At 41.6% G+C, this 16470-nt stretch overlaps 1 protein-coding gene across 2 annotated transcripts; it reads right to left on the bottom strand.

Annotated features, from left to right (window-relative positions):
* Window positions 1-2811: 2811 nt before the first annotated feature.
* gltpd2b (glycolipid transfer protein domain containing 2b) lies at window positions 2812-14636 on the bottom strand. Of its 2 annotated transcripts, none has more exons than XM_070434460.1 (4): window positions 14041-14636; window positions 9553-9637; window positions 9238-9416; window positions 2812-9038 (listed from the first exon to the last, which is right to left on the bottom strand). In XM_070434460.1, the coding sequence occupies exons 2-4, from the start codon at window positions 9553-9555 to the stop codon at window positions 8411-8413; spliced, it is 810 nt and encodes a 269-aa protein (XP_070290561.1). In that variant the 5' UTR covers window positions 9556-9637; window positions 14041-14636; the 3' UTR covers window positions 2812-8410. The 2 variants fall into 2 exon arrangements, with proteins under 2 accessions (XP_070290561.1, XP_023824773.1); XM_023969005.2 differs by lacking the exon at window positions 14041-14636 and adding an exon at window positions 13224-14014 and having other exon boundaries at window positions 9579-9637.
* Window positions 14637-16470: the final 1834 nt, after the last annotated feature.

The raw sequence follows: 16470 nt of genomic DNA, 5'->3' as shown, positions 1-16470 counted from the left end.
GTGTACGTATGTCGTAGTTTGTATGTGTGTTTGTATGTTATGTGTATGTTTTATGTGGTGTGTGTGTTGTTGTCTGTATGTGTATGTTTGTATGTGTGTGTTGTGTGTGTGTGTGTGTGATGTATTTATGTGTGTACTGTATGTGTATGTTTGTATGTGTATGTATGTGTATGTTTGTATGTGTGTGTGTCTGTATGTGTATGTTTGTATGTATGTGTTTGTATGTATGTGTGTGTGTACTGTATGTGTATGTGTGTGTGTGTGTGTGTGTGTGTGTGTGTGTGTGTGTGTGTGTGTGTGTGTGTGTGTGTGTGTGTGTGTGTGTGTGTGTGTGTGTGTGTGTGTGTGGTACTGTATTGTGTATGTTTGTATGGTGTGTGTATGTGTGTGTGTGGTATGTATGTGTGTGTGTACTGTATGTGATGTTTGTATGTGTGTGGACTGTGTTTGTGTGTGTGTGTGGTGTTGTGTGTGTGTGTGTGTGTGGTGTGTGCTGTGTACTTTGTGTATATGTGGTGTACTTGATGATGTTTGTTTGTTGTGTGTTGTAGTGTGTGGTGTGCTATGTGTATATGTGTGTGTATGTATGTGTATGTGTGTTGTGTTACTGTATGTGTATATGTGTGTGTACTGTATGTGTATGTTTGTATGTGTGTGTTGTGGTAACCGTGGGGTGTTGGGTGGAGCGTGCAGGAGATTGACACAGAGACAGGGAGCTTTAGTCCGCAAAAACAACTTTACTAAGACAGAAAATAAATATATAAAAAATAACTTAGGTTTTGCTCGGTCTTCCTTTCTTTCTTAACTGGTGTCCGTCTCTCTCTCTTCTTCCGCGGTGCATTGTGCTCCTTATATTTCGCTCCACAGTGGTTGGCACGTTCCTCTAAGTACCTCCACTTAAGCTGTCCGTGTCGGGGGCCCAGCTCCCGTATTCCCAGCAGAGGGAGCCAACGTCGCCTCACGTACCTCCCCTCTATTACCATTCCCCGGGGTAGACCTCCTGGGATACCACAGTGTGTACTGTATGTGTATGTTTGTACGTGTGTATGTTTGTATGTGTGTGTGTACTGTATGTGTATGTTTGTATGTGTGTGTGTACAGTATGTGTTTGTTTGTATAACAAAATTCCATTTGCAAGAAAAATGTCATACTGTAGGTTTGGAAGTTGCATATGCAATGTGCAATATTCATTAGAGTGACAAATCATACACATTCTTCACATTAAACAGGACTCTTTTGTTATAACCACTTGAATTGCACATCAGTCATGAATTGGATCAGTCTTCCATTACATGAATTTACATCGTTCTTACAGTGCACACATGGTTTGTGTTCACAGCTGTGTTCCTCCAGCTCAAGGGCTAGGTCTTTTTGCATGTACATCACATATATTTCATGTTTCTGGACATTTAAAAAAATAAGATGATGTTATTTTATTTTGTATTGATTTGCGCTGGTTTGTGTTTTTCTTGTGAAGACGAGRTGCTTATGGTTCTGTGGATAAGGACATATGGAGAGTTTGTTTTTGTTTCTATGTTTGTTTAAACTTATATTCCAAAATGTCTGACTGACTTCATCAGTTTGTACATGGCTTGTTACTGCTGTGATAGCCTTCAAACTGAGATGCACTGACTCTAACATTTCTGATTACATTGACCAGAATGTCTGTATGGCTGTTTTTGGTAATACCGGTCATTTGTTTGATTTTGGTAGGATTCTCTGCCATTCCATTGCTTTAAACAGGGGAGTACAACAGACCAACCAACCTTGGAGTTGGAGGCTGTACTCTAACTATAAACATCTACAATTGAGCGTTTAGGAATTTGCTGTAGCATGGTTGTCAATGTGCTGCTGACTTGATTAGGTACACATAATAAGAAAAGCCCATCCATCAGTTGAGGGATCTGTGGATCTGAGCGAGCGCTGCTGAACCCAGGCACCTTGCCTTGGCTGTGACATTGTGCCAATGTGACTGATCCTGCTACGACATCATAGCAACACTTTCAGAACACTAGAATCTATCTGTTCACTCAAATGAAGGATTGTGTTGACTTTTAGGGCCTATTCTTCTCTGTCAGTATTGTATATCAATACATTCTCCTTCATTTGGGTTGAAGTGGTGCCTCGGTAATATCATCATCAAGACTGACAGTAATACTATGTTTTGTTTGATAGATGTGCTGTATAATGCATGTTGAGGTATATAGGAGTGATTGAACAAAGTAAAGTGACTCCATGCTGAACATGCATGCTGCATGTAGCCTACCAATAGTCCTTGTTTTTGAGCAGTGCTAGTGCTACCTATTCCTTATCATTCCTGCTCCACTCTGTCACGCTTCATTTCACTCTTAATCTGGTCAGATAATCCAAAACAGGTCCCCTTCTTTTTCCTCTCTTTGTAGTTCCACTTTATGTCAACCCTCTGTCTTTTGCTCTTTCTCTCTCTCTCTCTCTCTCTCTCTCTCTCTCTCTCTCTCTCTCTCACACACACACACACATCATCCATGCTTTCTGTTAAAATATGTCAGGTGAGGAAAGACTATGGTATGTGCTTAGTTCCACAGTTACTTTACACTATAATATTATCAGGGTTTTATCCATGTGACCCACATATTGCCATGTTGTACCACAAGCCATTTTTCCGCATGAGCCCATTCCATTCACAATTCAATCTACAAGTAAATGTGTATACTATCCATGATGTGTGTAGCCACGCACTTACAGATATGTGGATATATTCCTGATGGCAAAATGAATGCTTTTCTTTGCTACATACAAGATTAGTCCTGCCACATTCCCTCCAACCAAAGATATTCATGAGAATTTTAATAGTATGAAAAAAAACGTGCTGCAACTGCCAGACCACAGATCTTTCTGAGAGAAAGGATTTCATTTAAAACATGTTTCAGAATGATGTGTGAATGTCATTTCATGAGCAGTCCTATTCTTACATAATGATACACACAGAAGGAGCATGTTTCACTAAATGACAACAGTGCCTCTTGGTGGACAGATCGTGTTGTTCCCCAGTGTCACCTGTTATATAATAATATCTCCATATATCCCTTTTTAAGTGATCATTTGGAAATTTCTTCAAAAAGCAATAGATTTATTTCCTGTGTGGCTGTTTTTATTCYTGGAATGGCTGCAACAAATGTATAGTAACATAAATAATCAAGAGCGTGAGGAAGAAGACACAAAGAACATGGAAATATTACATTCACATATAGATATACTTATGTTTGCTAATGCGCGTCTTAAAGATTGAACAATAGAAACATAACGATTTTGTTTTCAAAAAGATAAAGTATTTTTATTGTTATTTTGTTGTAAAGAGGAAATAATGTATTAGCTTTGTATTGTATTAAGACAGAGGTGCTACCTGGTAGGTTTTCGACCTGTAATCTCAGAATTCTGAGTGAGACTGAAGAAAACTTGATGATTAAACACATACCAAGTCATTGTCTACTGGTTACTCTTTTAGGTGAACAGTGCATGTCTTTATATGGGCACCAAGATGATGAGATGAAGAAGGGCATCCTCTTCTGGTATTGGTTTGATCAGTTACACTGATTCAATAGAAAGCTGCATATTTACAGTAACTGCAAAGGATTTATCCCCAAACAGCACAATACTTGCCTGTGTCCACTGCATGTGGAAACTAGTGTGAACTATTTGTTTCAAACTCACTTCTAAGCAGCAAGACAGCTTTTCACTAAAGGTCCTCCTGAAAAATAATATAAAAACGTTATGTCCCTGAAAATCTTGAATCAGACAGACAGCTTATTAAAAACGATCTAAGGCAGAACTCCTTTGAAACACTTTGGGATAGTCTCACCCAAAATGAATTGGCTGATAATTTTATTATTTTTTTGCTGTATGTATATTATTGTATGTATATAATGTTTTTGCTGTATGTATATTATTTTATGTATATCATTTTTTTGCTTATGTTCATTGTAAAAAAAAGAAAGAGAAATCAATAAATGTGATTGACAGAAACAACCAGATAGGTCTGTTTTTGTTCCCTTGTTTCCGATCATTTCACCTCAGATTATGTTTCACATTTCAGTGTGCCTGTTTGCGCTCATCCATCCTTTAGTCAGTCAATCAGTCATTCAGACAGACACTGAGTCTGAGACAGTCTGAAATAATACCCTCGAGTCTACAGGATGACATAACACTGACATAAGAGGAAGTTTATGTATTCTAATATTTGACCGTTTGAGTAAAAGGAGACACCTGTAACAGAATCATTCACAAGTCAATGGACAAATACTTCCACAGTTAGTTTTGTAAACGTCRACAGTAATCAAACGAAATGATTGGCAGATACAAACTGGTTTTGTATACAGCTGAAGCTGCCCAATAGAGTGAGGCTCTGGGGAAAGAGGAAGTAAGGGAGTGGTGGAGTCAAGCGGTACAATCAGGCAGATGCATGTAATCTAATGTAATCTTATTCACCATGACAATCCCTAGGCAGCTCCTTCAACACTCATGTATCTTGCTTTCTGCTCTCCTCTGGCAGACTGTGGCCACCTACCTAGCCTCACCTCTGGGCATGACATCTAGCCAAGTACCCCGAGCATAAATACCTTTCATGGAAGACTTTGGCCTGTACTGTAGATCACCTGCGTTACAATGTATAATATTAACCTCGAGACAAATCAACCAAAACCACTACATTTTTKCACTATCTTCATAAGAAGTACAAGATACGTAAATGTGCTAGTATCCGACTGTCTGTTCTATGATTGGACAGCGCTTCATGTTGTTAAACTGTCATAGTGGTTCTGACGCATTCACTCTGCTCTGACCACTTTACAAGATTACAACAGAATTTGACTCTCTCTCCCTCCTTCAATCCATCCTTTCTGGGATTGGGATCCAGTGGAGGACAACAGGAAAAGAGAGCAAGGATTACATAGCATTAGAGGCATTTGTGGGTTTAAAATAGTGTGATCAAGTGTACGCAAGCGGCTGATCTCTCACATTAGGCTTGCATCCACATGTGCTCATTAACCCCCAGTTAATTTCCTCATAATGCTTGTTTGGACTCTTTCCATTAACACTTCTATGGAACTCCATACTCAATCYCATGAATTACATATAAATATTTTTATCTAAACATAACATTACTGTATGACAGAGGTTCATCTAACTCGTTTTTTAAATTACAGTTAATTAAAAATATATATTCTTAGGTAAAAAAGTAATTGTAGTTTACATTGAAAAATCTCTTAAAATGGTGGCATTATGCCATTCGCAGCATGTATGTCCAAGCGAAGGGAGGGTAAATTCTTGTGGTGTAGAAGTGATTACGTCACAAATGTTCATATAAATGACTTTGCCACTAACTGTTATTAGCATTCAGGGTTCAGTGAAACTRATGTGCATGTGTAGTACACTATGACCTCTGGTGGATATACTGTAGTACTGCAACATAAGATCAAAGGGCCCTGATATAACACGTTTGCCTGCCTGATGACTCTTAACAGAATTCTTCCGCTGCACTAGTTCGCTACATAGTTCAGTCAGACTGCAAACACAGAGTTTCTAAAACACAGAGGTGCAACATCGCGAGACTTCCGGGAACGCTTGTGAAACAGACCATGTCCGGGGTTTGAGAAGTGAAAAATGATTTCTTAGTTGTTAATTTTCTCGAAATCTGAAGGCACAACCTAGATTTGAGCCAATGTCTTAAGCAGTTGAACATGTGTTTACTCCAACCTCGTGTTAGTGACAAACTGACATTTTCATTTCTGTCAAAAACAACTATCTCGAAGGAGTGCCTTTGATTTGACGGCCTGAACTTGCGCAGTTCGGTGTGAGACGACCGTTATGCCCGATGACATTGTCGCCATGACATCTTTGCTGCAATCATTTAAGTAATTTGTGTTGATGTCAAAATGAGGGCTGTTATAAAAAAAAACAAAGTAATCAGCTGATGGATAATCTCTAAACAATCAGAGTATCAAAGCCAGACGAATTTGCAAAACGTTGCTTTACCAACGTGTGTTCTGGCTCTGGCCCAAACCATCGGTTCCTGGGACCAATCAGATGGTCTAGAACAGGGCCCACGGATCAATTTCCAACCAGATAAAATCATCCGTTTCTCTCAATGCACTCAATTAGCCCATGTAAGCTAACATATTTTAGGTTGGTAAGTTAGTCTAGCCAGCTATCTAAACTTGTAGTAATCATGGTCGAATTACCAACTGGGGGGCCCCACTGGATTTTGTTAGTCACTAAATCAGCTATCATATATAAAAATAAAAAACGCTATGACAAAATGTGTAGAATTGCAGGGAATTTGCTTTAAAACAGAATGTTATCTCTGCCCCATGGCAAAATGTGTAGAATTGCAGGAAATKAACTCTAAAACAAACTTTCTCTCCTCTAGCTGTTTTGCTCACACGCCCTAAGAAGATTTGACTTAGGATCCCCCAAAAGGTTAGGGTTGTTTCTGACTGCATGTTTGGGTATGGATGTCGACACGCAGACCAGTGAGCCACTGCGGCACCCCATGATGAGTTCAGATGTTTTGTGGCCCCCACCCCCATCAAAGTTACCCATCCCTGGTCTAGAACGTATTTCCATTCTCAAAATTGTACGGGAGGTACTCAGATCCAGACTCAACGCAGATAAGAAACGAACGTCTGTTCGTTTGGCCGGAGCAAGGAGTTTGGGTAGCCAGGCAAGACTCATTAAGAACATTTTAACACATCAAAAATATTCCTTCTGCAGTGTCAAATTTGTAGTAATGCATACGTACCTAAACCATGACAACAACAGTAGCTAAGATCAGTGAATCACTGCATTGTAAATGTGGTTTTGAGAACCCTGAATAAAGTCCATCTGATGTGTCCAGCAGCCCTAGAAGATCTTCACAAATGATCCCATATAAAATTATTACATAATCACGATGTGGGGCATGGACAAAGTCCTTTGCCTTGTGATTGGCCTTTGATTCAATGATGGCAATGCTGAATTACGCATCAACATACAACAACACTTACAACAATCACTGACCTATGGAATTACATTGGCAGCATCTTCAGAATTTACAACAATACATGATACATTACTTGTTTTTCATGATACGTTGCAGTGTCTCCTGACCCCTCCTGTCTCAGCCTCCAGTATTTATGCTGCAGTAGTTTATGTGTCGGGGGGCTAGGGTCAGTTTGTTATATCTGGAGTACTTCTCCTGTCTTATCCGGTGTCCTGTGTGAATTTAAGTATGCTCTCTCTAATTCTCTCTTTCTTTCTTTCTTTCTCTCTCTCGGAGGACCTGAGCCCTAGGACCATGCCTCAGGACTACCCGGCATGATGACTCCTTGCTGTCCCCAGTCCACCTGGCTGTGCTGCTGCTCCAGTTTCAACTGTTCTGCCTGCGGCTATGGAACCCTGACCTACCGGTCCCAGACCTGCTGTTTTCAGATTACTGACCTACCGGTCCCAGACCTGCTGTTTTCAACTTACTAGAGACAGCAGGAGCGGTAGAGATACTCTCAATGATCGGCTATGAAAATCCAACTGACATTTACTCCTGAGGTGCTGACTTGTTGCACCCTCGACAACTACTGTGATTATTATTATTTGACCATGTTGGTCATTTATGAACATTTGAACATCTTGGCCATGTTCTGTTACAATCTCCACCCGGCACAGCCAGAAGAGGACTGGCCACCCCTTATAGCCTGGTTCCTCTCTAGGTTTCTTCCTAGGTTTTGGCCTTTCTAGGGAGTTTTTCCTAGCCACTGTGCTTCTACACCTGCATTGCTTGCTGTTTGGGGTTTTAGGCTGGGTTTCTGTACAGCACTTTCAAATATCAGCTGATGTAAGAAGGGCTATATAAATACATTTGATTTGATTTGTTTTTCAACCAGTCTATGGTCTTCCAACACCATAACAAGTCCAGTGCGTGATCTCACACAGACAAACAGTGACATGACAATGACTTATCAATTGTACAATGAAGACATTTAGCTTCAGTTGATTGTTTTCACCAGCACTTTGGTCATATGGCCCCTAATACAAATTGGCCCTTTAGGAAAACTCTGTTGAGAGCACTCACTCATGATTACTTGAGCAGCTCATTGTTCTTGCGCACATGGGAACTTTAGCCTGATAAAAGATAGTACAGCATATGGAACAAGGCACCAGGGGATAGACTGTAAGACCTAATTCATGCTATTATGCAAACCCGAACAGTAATGTGCTGGTTTTGCTATTTTATTTTCACATTGTCCTTACCAGCATAATTCCAACCATGATGGATGCGTAACCTGGCCAGCACAGTACAGCTCAGTTCAGCTTGGTTCGGCTCAGTAGCGTGAAAAGAGTATTACTGTAATGTCCAGACGTGGCTGGTCCCTCAGAAACAGAATCCCCCCCCGCTCTTCTCCTACGGCAGGTCCAGCATGCCATGCTCCTCCAGGACCCCCTGAGTTCTGTCATACACCTCTCCGATGGCCCGGACCACCCTGTTCAGCACCACRCTGGCCTCTTCCTGGTTCGTCACACACACCAGCCTGTAGAAGAAGCCCCGCTCAGGCATGGCGATGAAGGCTATCTCCGCTGCCCTGCGTACGAACCAGGAGTGGTGGTGGGCCAGGGTGTGCTGATAGGCCTCACGGCAGAGCTCCGAGGGGCTCCGCAACCGGCCGCCCACAGGCCCCTCCCCCAGCTTTTCCAGGAAGACCTGCAGCCACAACAGGGCCCGGTGCAGCCGGAGCAGAGTACGACACCCAGATTCTGTCATCTGCTGGAAGTCTACCAGGCCCCGGCTCAACTCAGTGTGGATCATAGAGCGCAAAGACAGGTAGGCACTGCTTGGCGCTGCCACTGAGGCCTCTGTCTCCTCCTGTCCACCACCATGCACTCTGGTACCAGACACCAACACCAAGGCTAGGCCCACTTCTCCCTCATCGCTGCTACCTGCCTCCCGCAGGGTCAGGTCACGAATTATGGAAGTTTTGGCTTCAATCTCCTGAGATATGAGTCCAACCATCGGTCCAAGAGCCTCCATGAACCTGTCACAGAGGATGGAGCAGGAGGAGAGAAGCAATCAACAACCACACAGAGCCCAAATAATCCACATCTCTGTTTAGAGTTCATTCAGCCTGGTTCATCCAAGCGGATGTGAATGTCCCTTTAATTCAGCCAGTGAGTGTATTGACTGGAGTCTGGAGTCTGGTCTCTGTGTCTGCATGTCCTGCCTGATGGGCTTACTTGATAAGCTCGTCCCAACTGGCCAGATAAGGCTGCAGCAGCACGTCATTGGTGGGTCCCAGCGCAGCCAGCAGGTGAGACAGCAGCTCCGACACCTGGAACGTCTGACCGGGACACACCTCCAATATGGCCCCGTCCTCATCACTATCAGCCTCACTGCCATTGGACAGATGGCGAGGCTAGGCATGGGGGAAGAGGAGTGGGAAAGGGAGAGGAGAGGTTAATGTGAGTAAATTTGGTGGTCCCTATTAAGTTCATTCCAAAAAAATCCAGCGGTGCAAATAGGTTTAGAATAAGGTTGTAATTGTATTTTACCATAGTTCTATCTCTTGTTGACTTACACTGTTTATCTGAATGTAACCTTTAAGACAAGAGTCCCACTGGTAATCCAAACTTCCTTCTGTAAAGAGAAAGAAAACTGCTAAGATTAAGATACAATGTTTTCAAAGATCAGGGGAAAATGTGTTTACTCATCTCTATGTCAATAAAGTRGGAGGAGAGGTAGCTATGGTCTGTCAAAGAATGCACACAGAAACATTACAAGCACTTTATTCTACTGCACTGTATCCACTGGCATGTACTTCGTATTTGTAACCAACTAGTACAAAATCAAACATTTAATGTACAYGTGTAGGTTATTACACGATAATGATCATTAATCATGTCATTTCTAAGTTAATACCTGGTAATTTTTTTACTGTAAAATAAAGTGCAACCAAAACATGTAATCCTTCAGAATAGTGACAAAACCTCACTCGGCTCTGTTAGACAGACATMATTTATAATCATTAAGTTATATGATGGTCCTTCTTTCAGAATATTCTACCAAGCTGTCACACACGGTCATGACCTCAGGGGCAAGGTGCACCCAATGGGAGTAATAAAGGCTAATTAAATCACTCATGCATTCCATCTCATATCATGAGACTGACATCTATGATAATGGGAGATGCATGACAATAGGCTACCCTGTTGATCTAAATAACATACATCATAAAATTGATTATTGCAAACTTGTGTATAACAAATGTTGAATTCACATACATCCTTGCAGCATAAACAGCAGTCAACTTCTTGTAAACGGAATGTTTCTTTGTGGTTCCCTCCTCTCTTTCTCTATTTCAATACCTTTGTTGAGTGCATGTTTTCCTCACTGCAACTAAAGTTATGGTGCTTTATGAAGTTAGAAGAGAAGCCAAGCYTGCCCTGATTATGGTGTAGAGTAGCTAGGTGTGTTGGTATGTGGTATAGAGAGCAGCAGGGCCGGCTCCAGGCATAAGCRACATAAGCGGCCGCTTAGGGACCCGGCCACTAGGGGGCCCCCGACCCAAAAACGTATAATATAGTGCCTTCAGAAACTAGTCACACCCACTTTTCTTTTTACACATTTTATTGCCTTACAGCCTGAATTTCAAATGGATTACATTTAGATTGTGTCACTGATCTACACACAATAACCCATAATGTCAAAGTGGAATTGTTTTTAGAAATGTTTACAAATTAATAAAAAATGAAAAGCTGAAATTTCGTGTATCAATAAGTATTCAACCCCTTTGTTATGGCAAGCSTAAATAAGTTCAGGAGTAAAAATGTGCTWAACACGTCACACAATACATTGCATGGACTCACTCTGTGTGCAATAATAGTGTCTGTACCCCACACAAACAATTATCTGTACGTTCCTTCAGTCAAGCAGTGAATTTCAAACACAGATTCAACCACAAAGACCAGGGAGGTTTTCCAATGGTTTRCAAAGAAGGGTAGATGGGTAAAAAAAAGCTGAYATTGAATATCCCTTTAAGCATGGTGAAGTTATTAATTACACTTTGAATGGTGTAGCAATACACTCAGTCACTACAAAGATACAGGAGCCCTTCCCAATTCAGTTGCCSGAGAGGAAGGAAACCACTCAGGGATTTTACCATGAGGCCAATGGTGATTTTAAAACGGTTACAGAGTTTAATGGCTGTGATAGAAGATAACGGAGGATGGATCAACAACATTGCTACAATACATATTTTGCCAATTGGCCTGGACCTTTTTTTGCCGACACAGAGCCCTGCCAATCCATCACAACTGGTCTAAATCAGCTACAAGCTAATTTAGCCATTTTTTGCCGCTGCTAGCAGCTTTTACCTTCTGCACAGACACCAGCCCTGTTATTAGCCTGGATATTACTCACCAATTTACCAGCATCGGACTGTCTCTCGACAACAACGCCGGATTCCTGCCGTAATCCCTGAGCCACTACTTCTGATCCTCACAGCTAGCTTGCAGCTAGCGCAGCTAGCGCCACTGCCACGAAGCTAGCACCAGTTAGCAAACACAANAAACCTGCATCCTGTTTGCAATAAGGCACCAAAGTAATACTGCAAAGAATTGTCCTGCCATCAAAGCGTTATGTTTGGTGCAAATCCAACACAACGTCACTGAGTACCACTTAATATTTTCACGGATGGTGGTGGCTGCATCATGTTATGGCTATGCTCGTGATTTTTTGGATAAAAATAAACAGAATAGAGTTAAGCACAGGCAAAATCATAGAGGAAAACTTGGTTCAGTCTGCTTTCCAGACACAGGGAGACAAATTCACCTTTCATCAGGACAATAACCTCGAAAAAGGCTAAATATACACTGGAGTTGCTTACCAAGACAAAATTGAATGTTCCCGAGTGGCTTACAGTTTTGACTTAAATCCGTTTGAAAATCTATGGTAATGATCAACAACCAACTTAACAGAGCTTGAATATTTTTTWTATTTTTTTTAAATGGGCAAATATTGTACAATCCAAGTGTGCAAAGCTCTTAGAGACCCAGAAAGACTCACAGCTGTGATCACTGCCAAAGGTGATTGTAACATTTATTGACTCAGGGGGTTGAATACTTATCTAATCAAGATACAGTCGTTTTTTTCTCTCCCATTAATAAAATAAAAAAAATCTTCCACTTTGGCATTAGAGTATTTTATGTAGATCGTTGTCAAAAATGACAATTCAAATAAATKTTCATCTCACTTTGTAACACAACAAAATGTGGAAAAAGTCAAGGGGTGTGAATACTTTCTGAAGTTAGGAACTTAGTATGGGTCTCAAACTTACTGTTGAGAGAATAGTAGAATACACAAGATGCAATTTCGAAATTTGCTTGTGCATCAGCAGTTTTTATCTTGTTTTGTCAGTCACTGACAGTCACTCAATTAGCCACGTCAGCTTACAATTTTTAGATTGGTAAATTAATCTAACAAGCTATTATGGTCATAAACCGAATGGGCACACRGGGCATGTGCCCAGGGGCCCTGACCTCCTTTGATTTTGTTAGTTGCTCATCATTAACATGGTATACGTCTTGGCAAAATGTGTAGAATTGCAAACAATTTGCTGTAGAACTGGACATTCTCTCTGTYCCATGGCAAAATGAGTAGAATTGCAAGAAAGTTTTTATAAAATTGTTAAACTTCTCTCACCMCATGACAAAATGTGCAGAATTGCTGCAAACTTGATTTTAAACTGCAACAACTTGTCTACTCCCCATGGCAAAATGTGTAAAATTGAAGGAAATRTACTTTAAAACAAAACAAATCTATCTCCATAGTCAAGAGGGGGACCACTCAAATGTTAGGAGGGCCACTCAAATGTTTTGCCCRTTAGGTGGGGGGCCCCCAACCAAATCACACTCAGGGCTCCCAAAAGKCTAGGGCCGGCCCTGGACGTAGCCTAACCACCACAAGAGGAAAACAAACGTCTATAGATTCCCAGGTCAGCAGACACCGTGTGATATTATTCTATATATTCCAAACAAATGAAGCATGTGTAAATCAACAAAKCTACACTATATGGCTAACACATGGAAWGTTTACTGTACAGGCCACATGCTCAGCCACTCACAGACAGTCACATGCAGCTAGCTCGAGTCACAGTAACACACATTCTCTAAAACACACACACAGCCTCCCCTCRGTGTTAGCTTGAGACAAATATGTTACTCACGGAGCCACATGGAGCCGAGGAAGAACAGTAGAACCACGATGGCCAAAGCCGCCTTGCCCTTTATCCCCATGCCGACTGCCTGTATGTGACTCAGCCTAGCCCTCTCTGTCCCCTCTCCCCCTTGATATGCTACTATGTCTGCCAGCTTCTATCTATCCATACCGTTGCCTCTGCCTCATGAGTGAGTTCTCTGGCCTTCTCTTCTTGAACGGCTCCCACTCAGTGTCTTTCTCAGTCTTTCTATTGACCCCTTTACCTCTGACCCCCCCTGTCTTCCTAAATCTGTCACCCTCCCCCTCTAACCACCAGACAAAAGTTGCTTTTGTCTCTGCTGTTGTGCCTCACTGCTTTAAGTGGCCACACCCATGACAATAATTCTATCAATCTTTAACTTTTAATCTTAAATTTTTGCTGTTGCAGTTTTCTCKCCTCTATTTCAAATTCAACTCTCTTGCTCCTGCTGTCCGCTGTGTCCTTCTTTGACTTTGTTCCAGTCCTTCTCTCCTGGCTCCCTCTCTTTTGTTTGCCAAACTGTTGATCTCTCTGTGTCAGTCTCCAACCTTGTTGCTCAATGGAAGGGTCCAGAGATTAGCTGTGTTCAGTCAGCCACTGGCTGATTAAGCAAGCGTGGTCTGTCCCACCGACCAACCCGACCGACCGACAGTAACCCCCTCACTCTCTCCAAACTCATCATCTGTTCATTTCGAAGCAATACCCATACCCCACACCATCTTATACAAACAAGACTTCTCTCATCACCCCCTTGTRAAGAAAATACAATCCCACTTCCAGGCTTGCCAAATTTCTAACAGCATACCAGTTAGCAACGAGCAATTGGCAGGCCGGCGGCCCTCCAAATTGATAACGGTGTGTGGTCAGGAGATTTGCTCAGCGGCTTTACTGGCGCGGCGTCAGCTACTAGATGCAAATGAACCCATCAGAGATGAAAATCCACCCATCAGAGATGCAAATCAGGTCATAAGTGGCAAACTCTGTTCAACTGCTGGTGGTAGGACTTGATGGTCGGACTTGATGGTCATCTGCTTTAAGGCAAATCAGGTTGTCTAGCAGGGCAGTAACCGAAAGGTCGTTCTTTTGAATACCCGAGCCGAAAATGAGAAAAATCTGTCAAAGGCACTTAACCCTAATTTTCTCCAGGGGCGCCGTACTACTATAGCTGACCCTGTAAAGCAACATTTCACCGCACATATCCGCTGTATGTGACAAAATAATATCATAGCAAGCGCCATGCTTTTTTTGCATGCTGTGTAAGAGTCGGAGGAACAAAACAACCGCAGAAGTCACAGTTCAGTAAATAAAGGACAGGTCATGCTATGTTGTAAATATGTTGTTTGTTGTTCCTGTCTGTTGCTTATTTATCATCCAATGTGGACTGTATACTGTACATACTCTGACAATGCTATCATGCCCTCGATACTATTTAAATCCCACTATTGATCCAATGGAACGTCAACGCTGTCCCCACATTTTAAGAGTGCACTACGTAGTCCCATGGAGGTCAAAATACTTTAACTGGACTCAATGTTTTGGGTTTCCAAATCTATGAGCCAAAATCAATAAATTGCAGATAAAAGGAAAGCCGCAGGTTCACTCAGATGTTGTCACTGTCATGGTGTTAACCTTGTTAAAACCCACACACAATAGGAGGTTCCTGTCATAGACATTGTCATTGGATATTAACAGKAATTAATCTGTCCTAAATAATATGGTGTAAACATTTTCAGTGACCCTGCAGTAGATTTTCCTGCAATTTATTGAATTGAGGAGTTTGTCAATGAATAACTGTACAAAGTCTTCCCTGCCCGTTTATGTCAAAGGGAAGCGAAAAAATAGAAAATATATGGAAGAGAGAAATCTGGTTCTCACAAAAAGAAGACTCTTTGCATCTGAAAGAAACATTTAGCTCTAAGCCCCTTATTCCGGAATCAGGTTTCGATGTCTTTATCCACCATTGTTGCAACAACAAAAAATATTCCCTTTTCACCAACACTTCTGCTAAATGGCAATTCTTCCATGGAATTTATGGTTCGCAAAAAAGGAATATGGCTAACCAGGATTTACATCAGCATAAAAGATGGTTGCATTACGTTGGCAAGACCCTCACTCTCTTCCATGGCGTGAATGGGCGCTTTCATTTATGGACATTGCTAACATGCTATTATCTTCTATTATTGAAAAAAATAAGAGAACTGGTATGATACATTGATCAGTAAACAGGTTCTGTGTGGGTGGGGGGAGGGAATGGTGGGTATTTTATTTTTTGTCTTGTCTTTAGTCCTAACCGTTGTCTCTTGTTTTCTTTACCATAAAATAAATACAAATGTAGCCACACAAAGTTTAAACAGTAGTAGTATTTGAAAAATATATAAACACACTTATAGCTCAGTTGGTAGAGCATGGCTTGCAATGCCAAGATAGTGGGTTAGATTCCCGGGACCASCCATACATAATGTGTKCATGTATGACTGTCAGTTGCTCTGGATAAAAGCATCTGCTAAATATACAGTATTCTTACAGGAGAAAAGCTCTTTCACCACACCATATTGCCTATGTGACTAGCAGCATAAATGTTGCTTCCTAGGTTGGTGATTGGCTGTAGACCAACAGTATCTTGAAGTATGTTGACGTCAGATATTACCCTGAAAAACCCTGATAACACATCATGTAGATAGTAGGCCACATCTGAGACGCATGGGTTGATAAACAACTTGGGAATGGGGGAAATACTGTAGGTGTTCCATTATCACAATTACTGATCAACTTTGGTTATTATCAGTGGCTGTSGTGCTGTTGGGGTGGAGGAGGGGCAGAGACATTGGACTCAAGACTGTGGACTAATCACATTCATGTGATCAGGAGGGGAGGGGTTCTGCATAATTGTGCTTTTGTTGGAGGAGAGAAAAGGGAAAGCAAGGGCATTCATTAGGGAACGATGTAAGGGGAGGAGGGGTTGGTCATGTGAAGCATTTAGCCTACTACTTACCCTAAAGGAAGACAGCAATTGAGATAAGCCTTAAGTGGTGATGTAGTGTGTGTGTGTGTGTGTGTGTGTGAGCCAGAGAGAGAGAGATCAAATGTTTTTATTTATAAAGCCCTTTTTACATCAGCAGTTGTCACAAAATGCTTATACAAAAACCCAGCCTAGAGAGAGAGTGAGAGAGAGGGCAATCAAAGTTTAAATATATTTTAGGCCGTTGCAACATTGAAATGGGCAATGTCACGTGGG

The sequence above is a fragment of the Salvelinus sp. IW2-2015 genome, linkage group LG23 (genome assembly GCF_002910315.2).
Source record: "Salvelinus sp. IW2-2015 linkage group LG23, ASM291031v2, whole genome shotgun sequence".
Classification (NCBI taxonomy): Eukaryota; Metazoa; Chordata; class Actinopteri; order Salmoniformes; family Salmonidae; genus Salvelinus; species Salvelinus sp. IW2-2015.
This window is presented reverse-complemented; position numbering and strand designations above follow the sequence as displayed.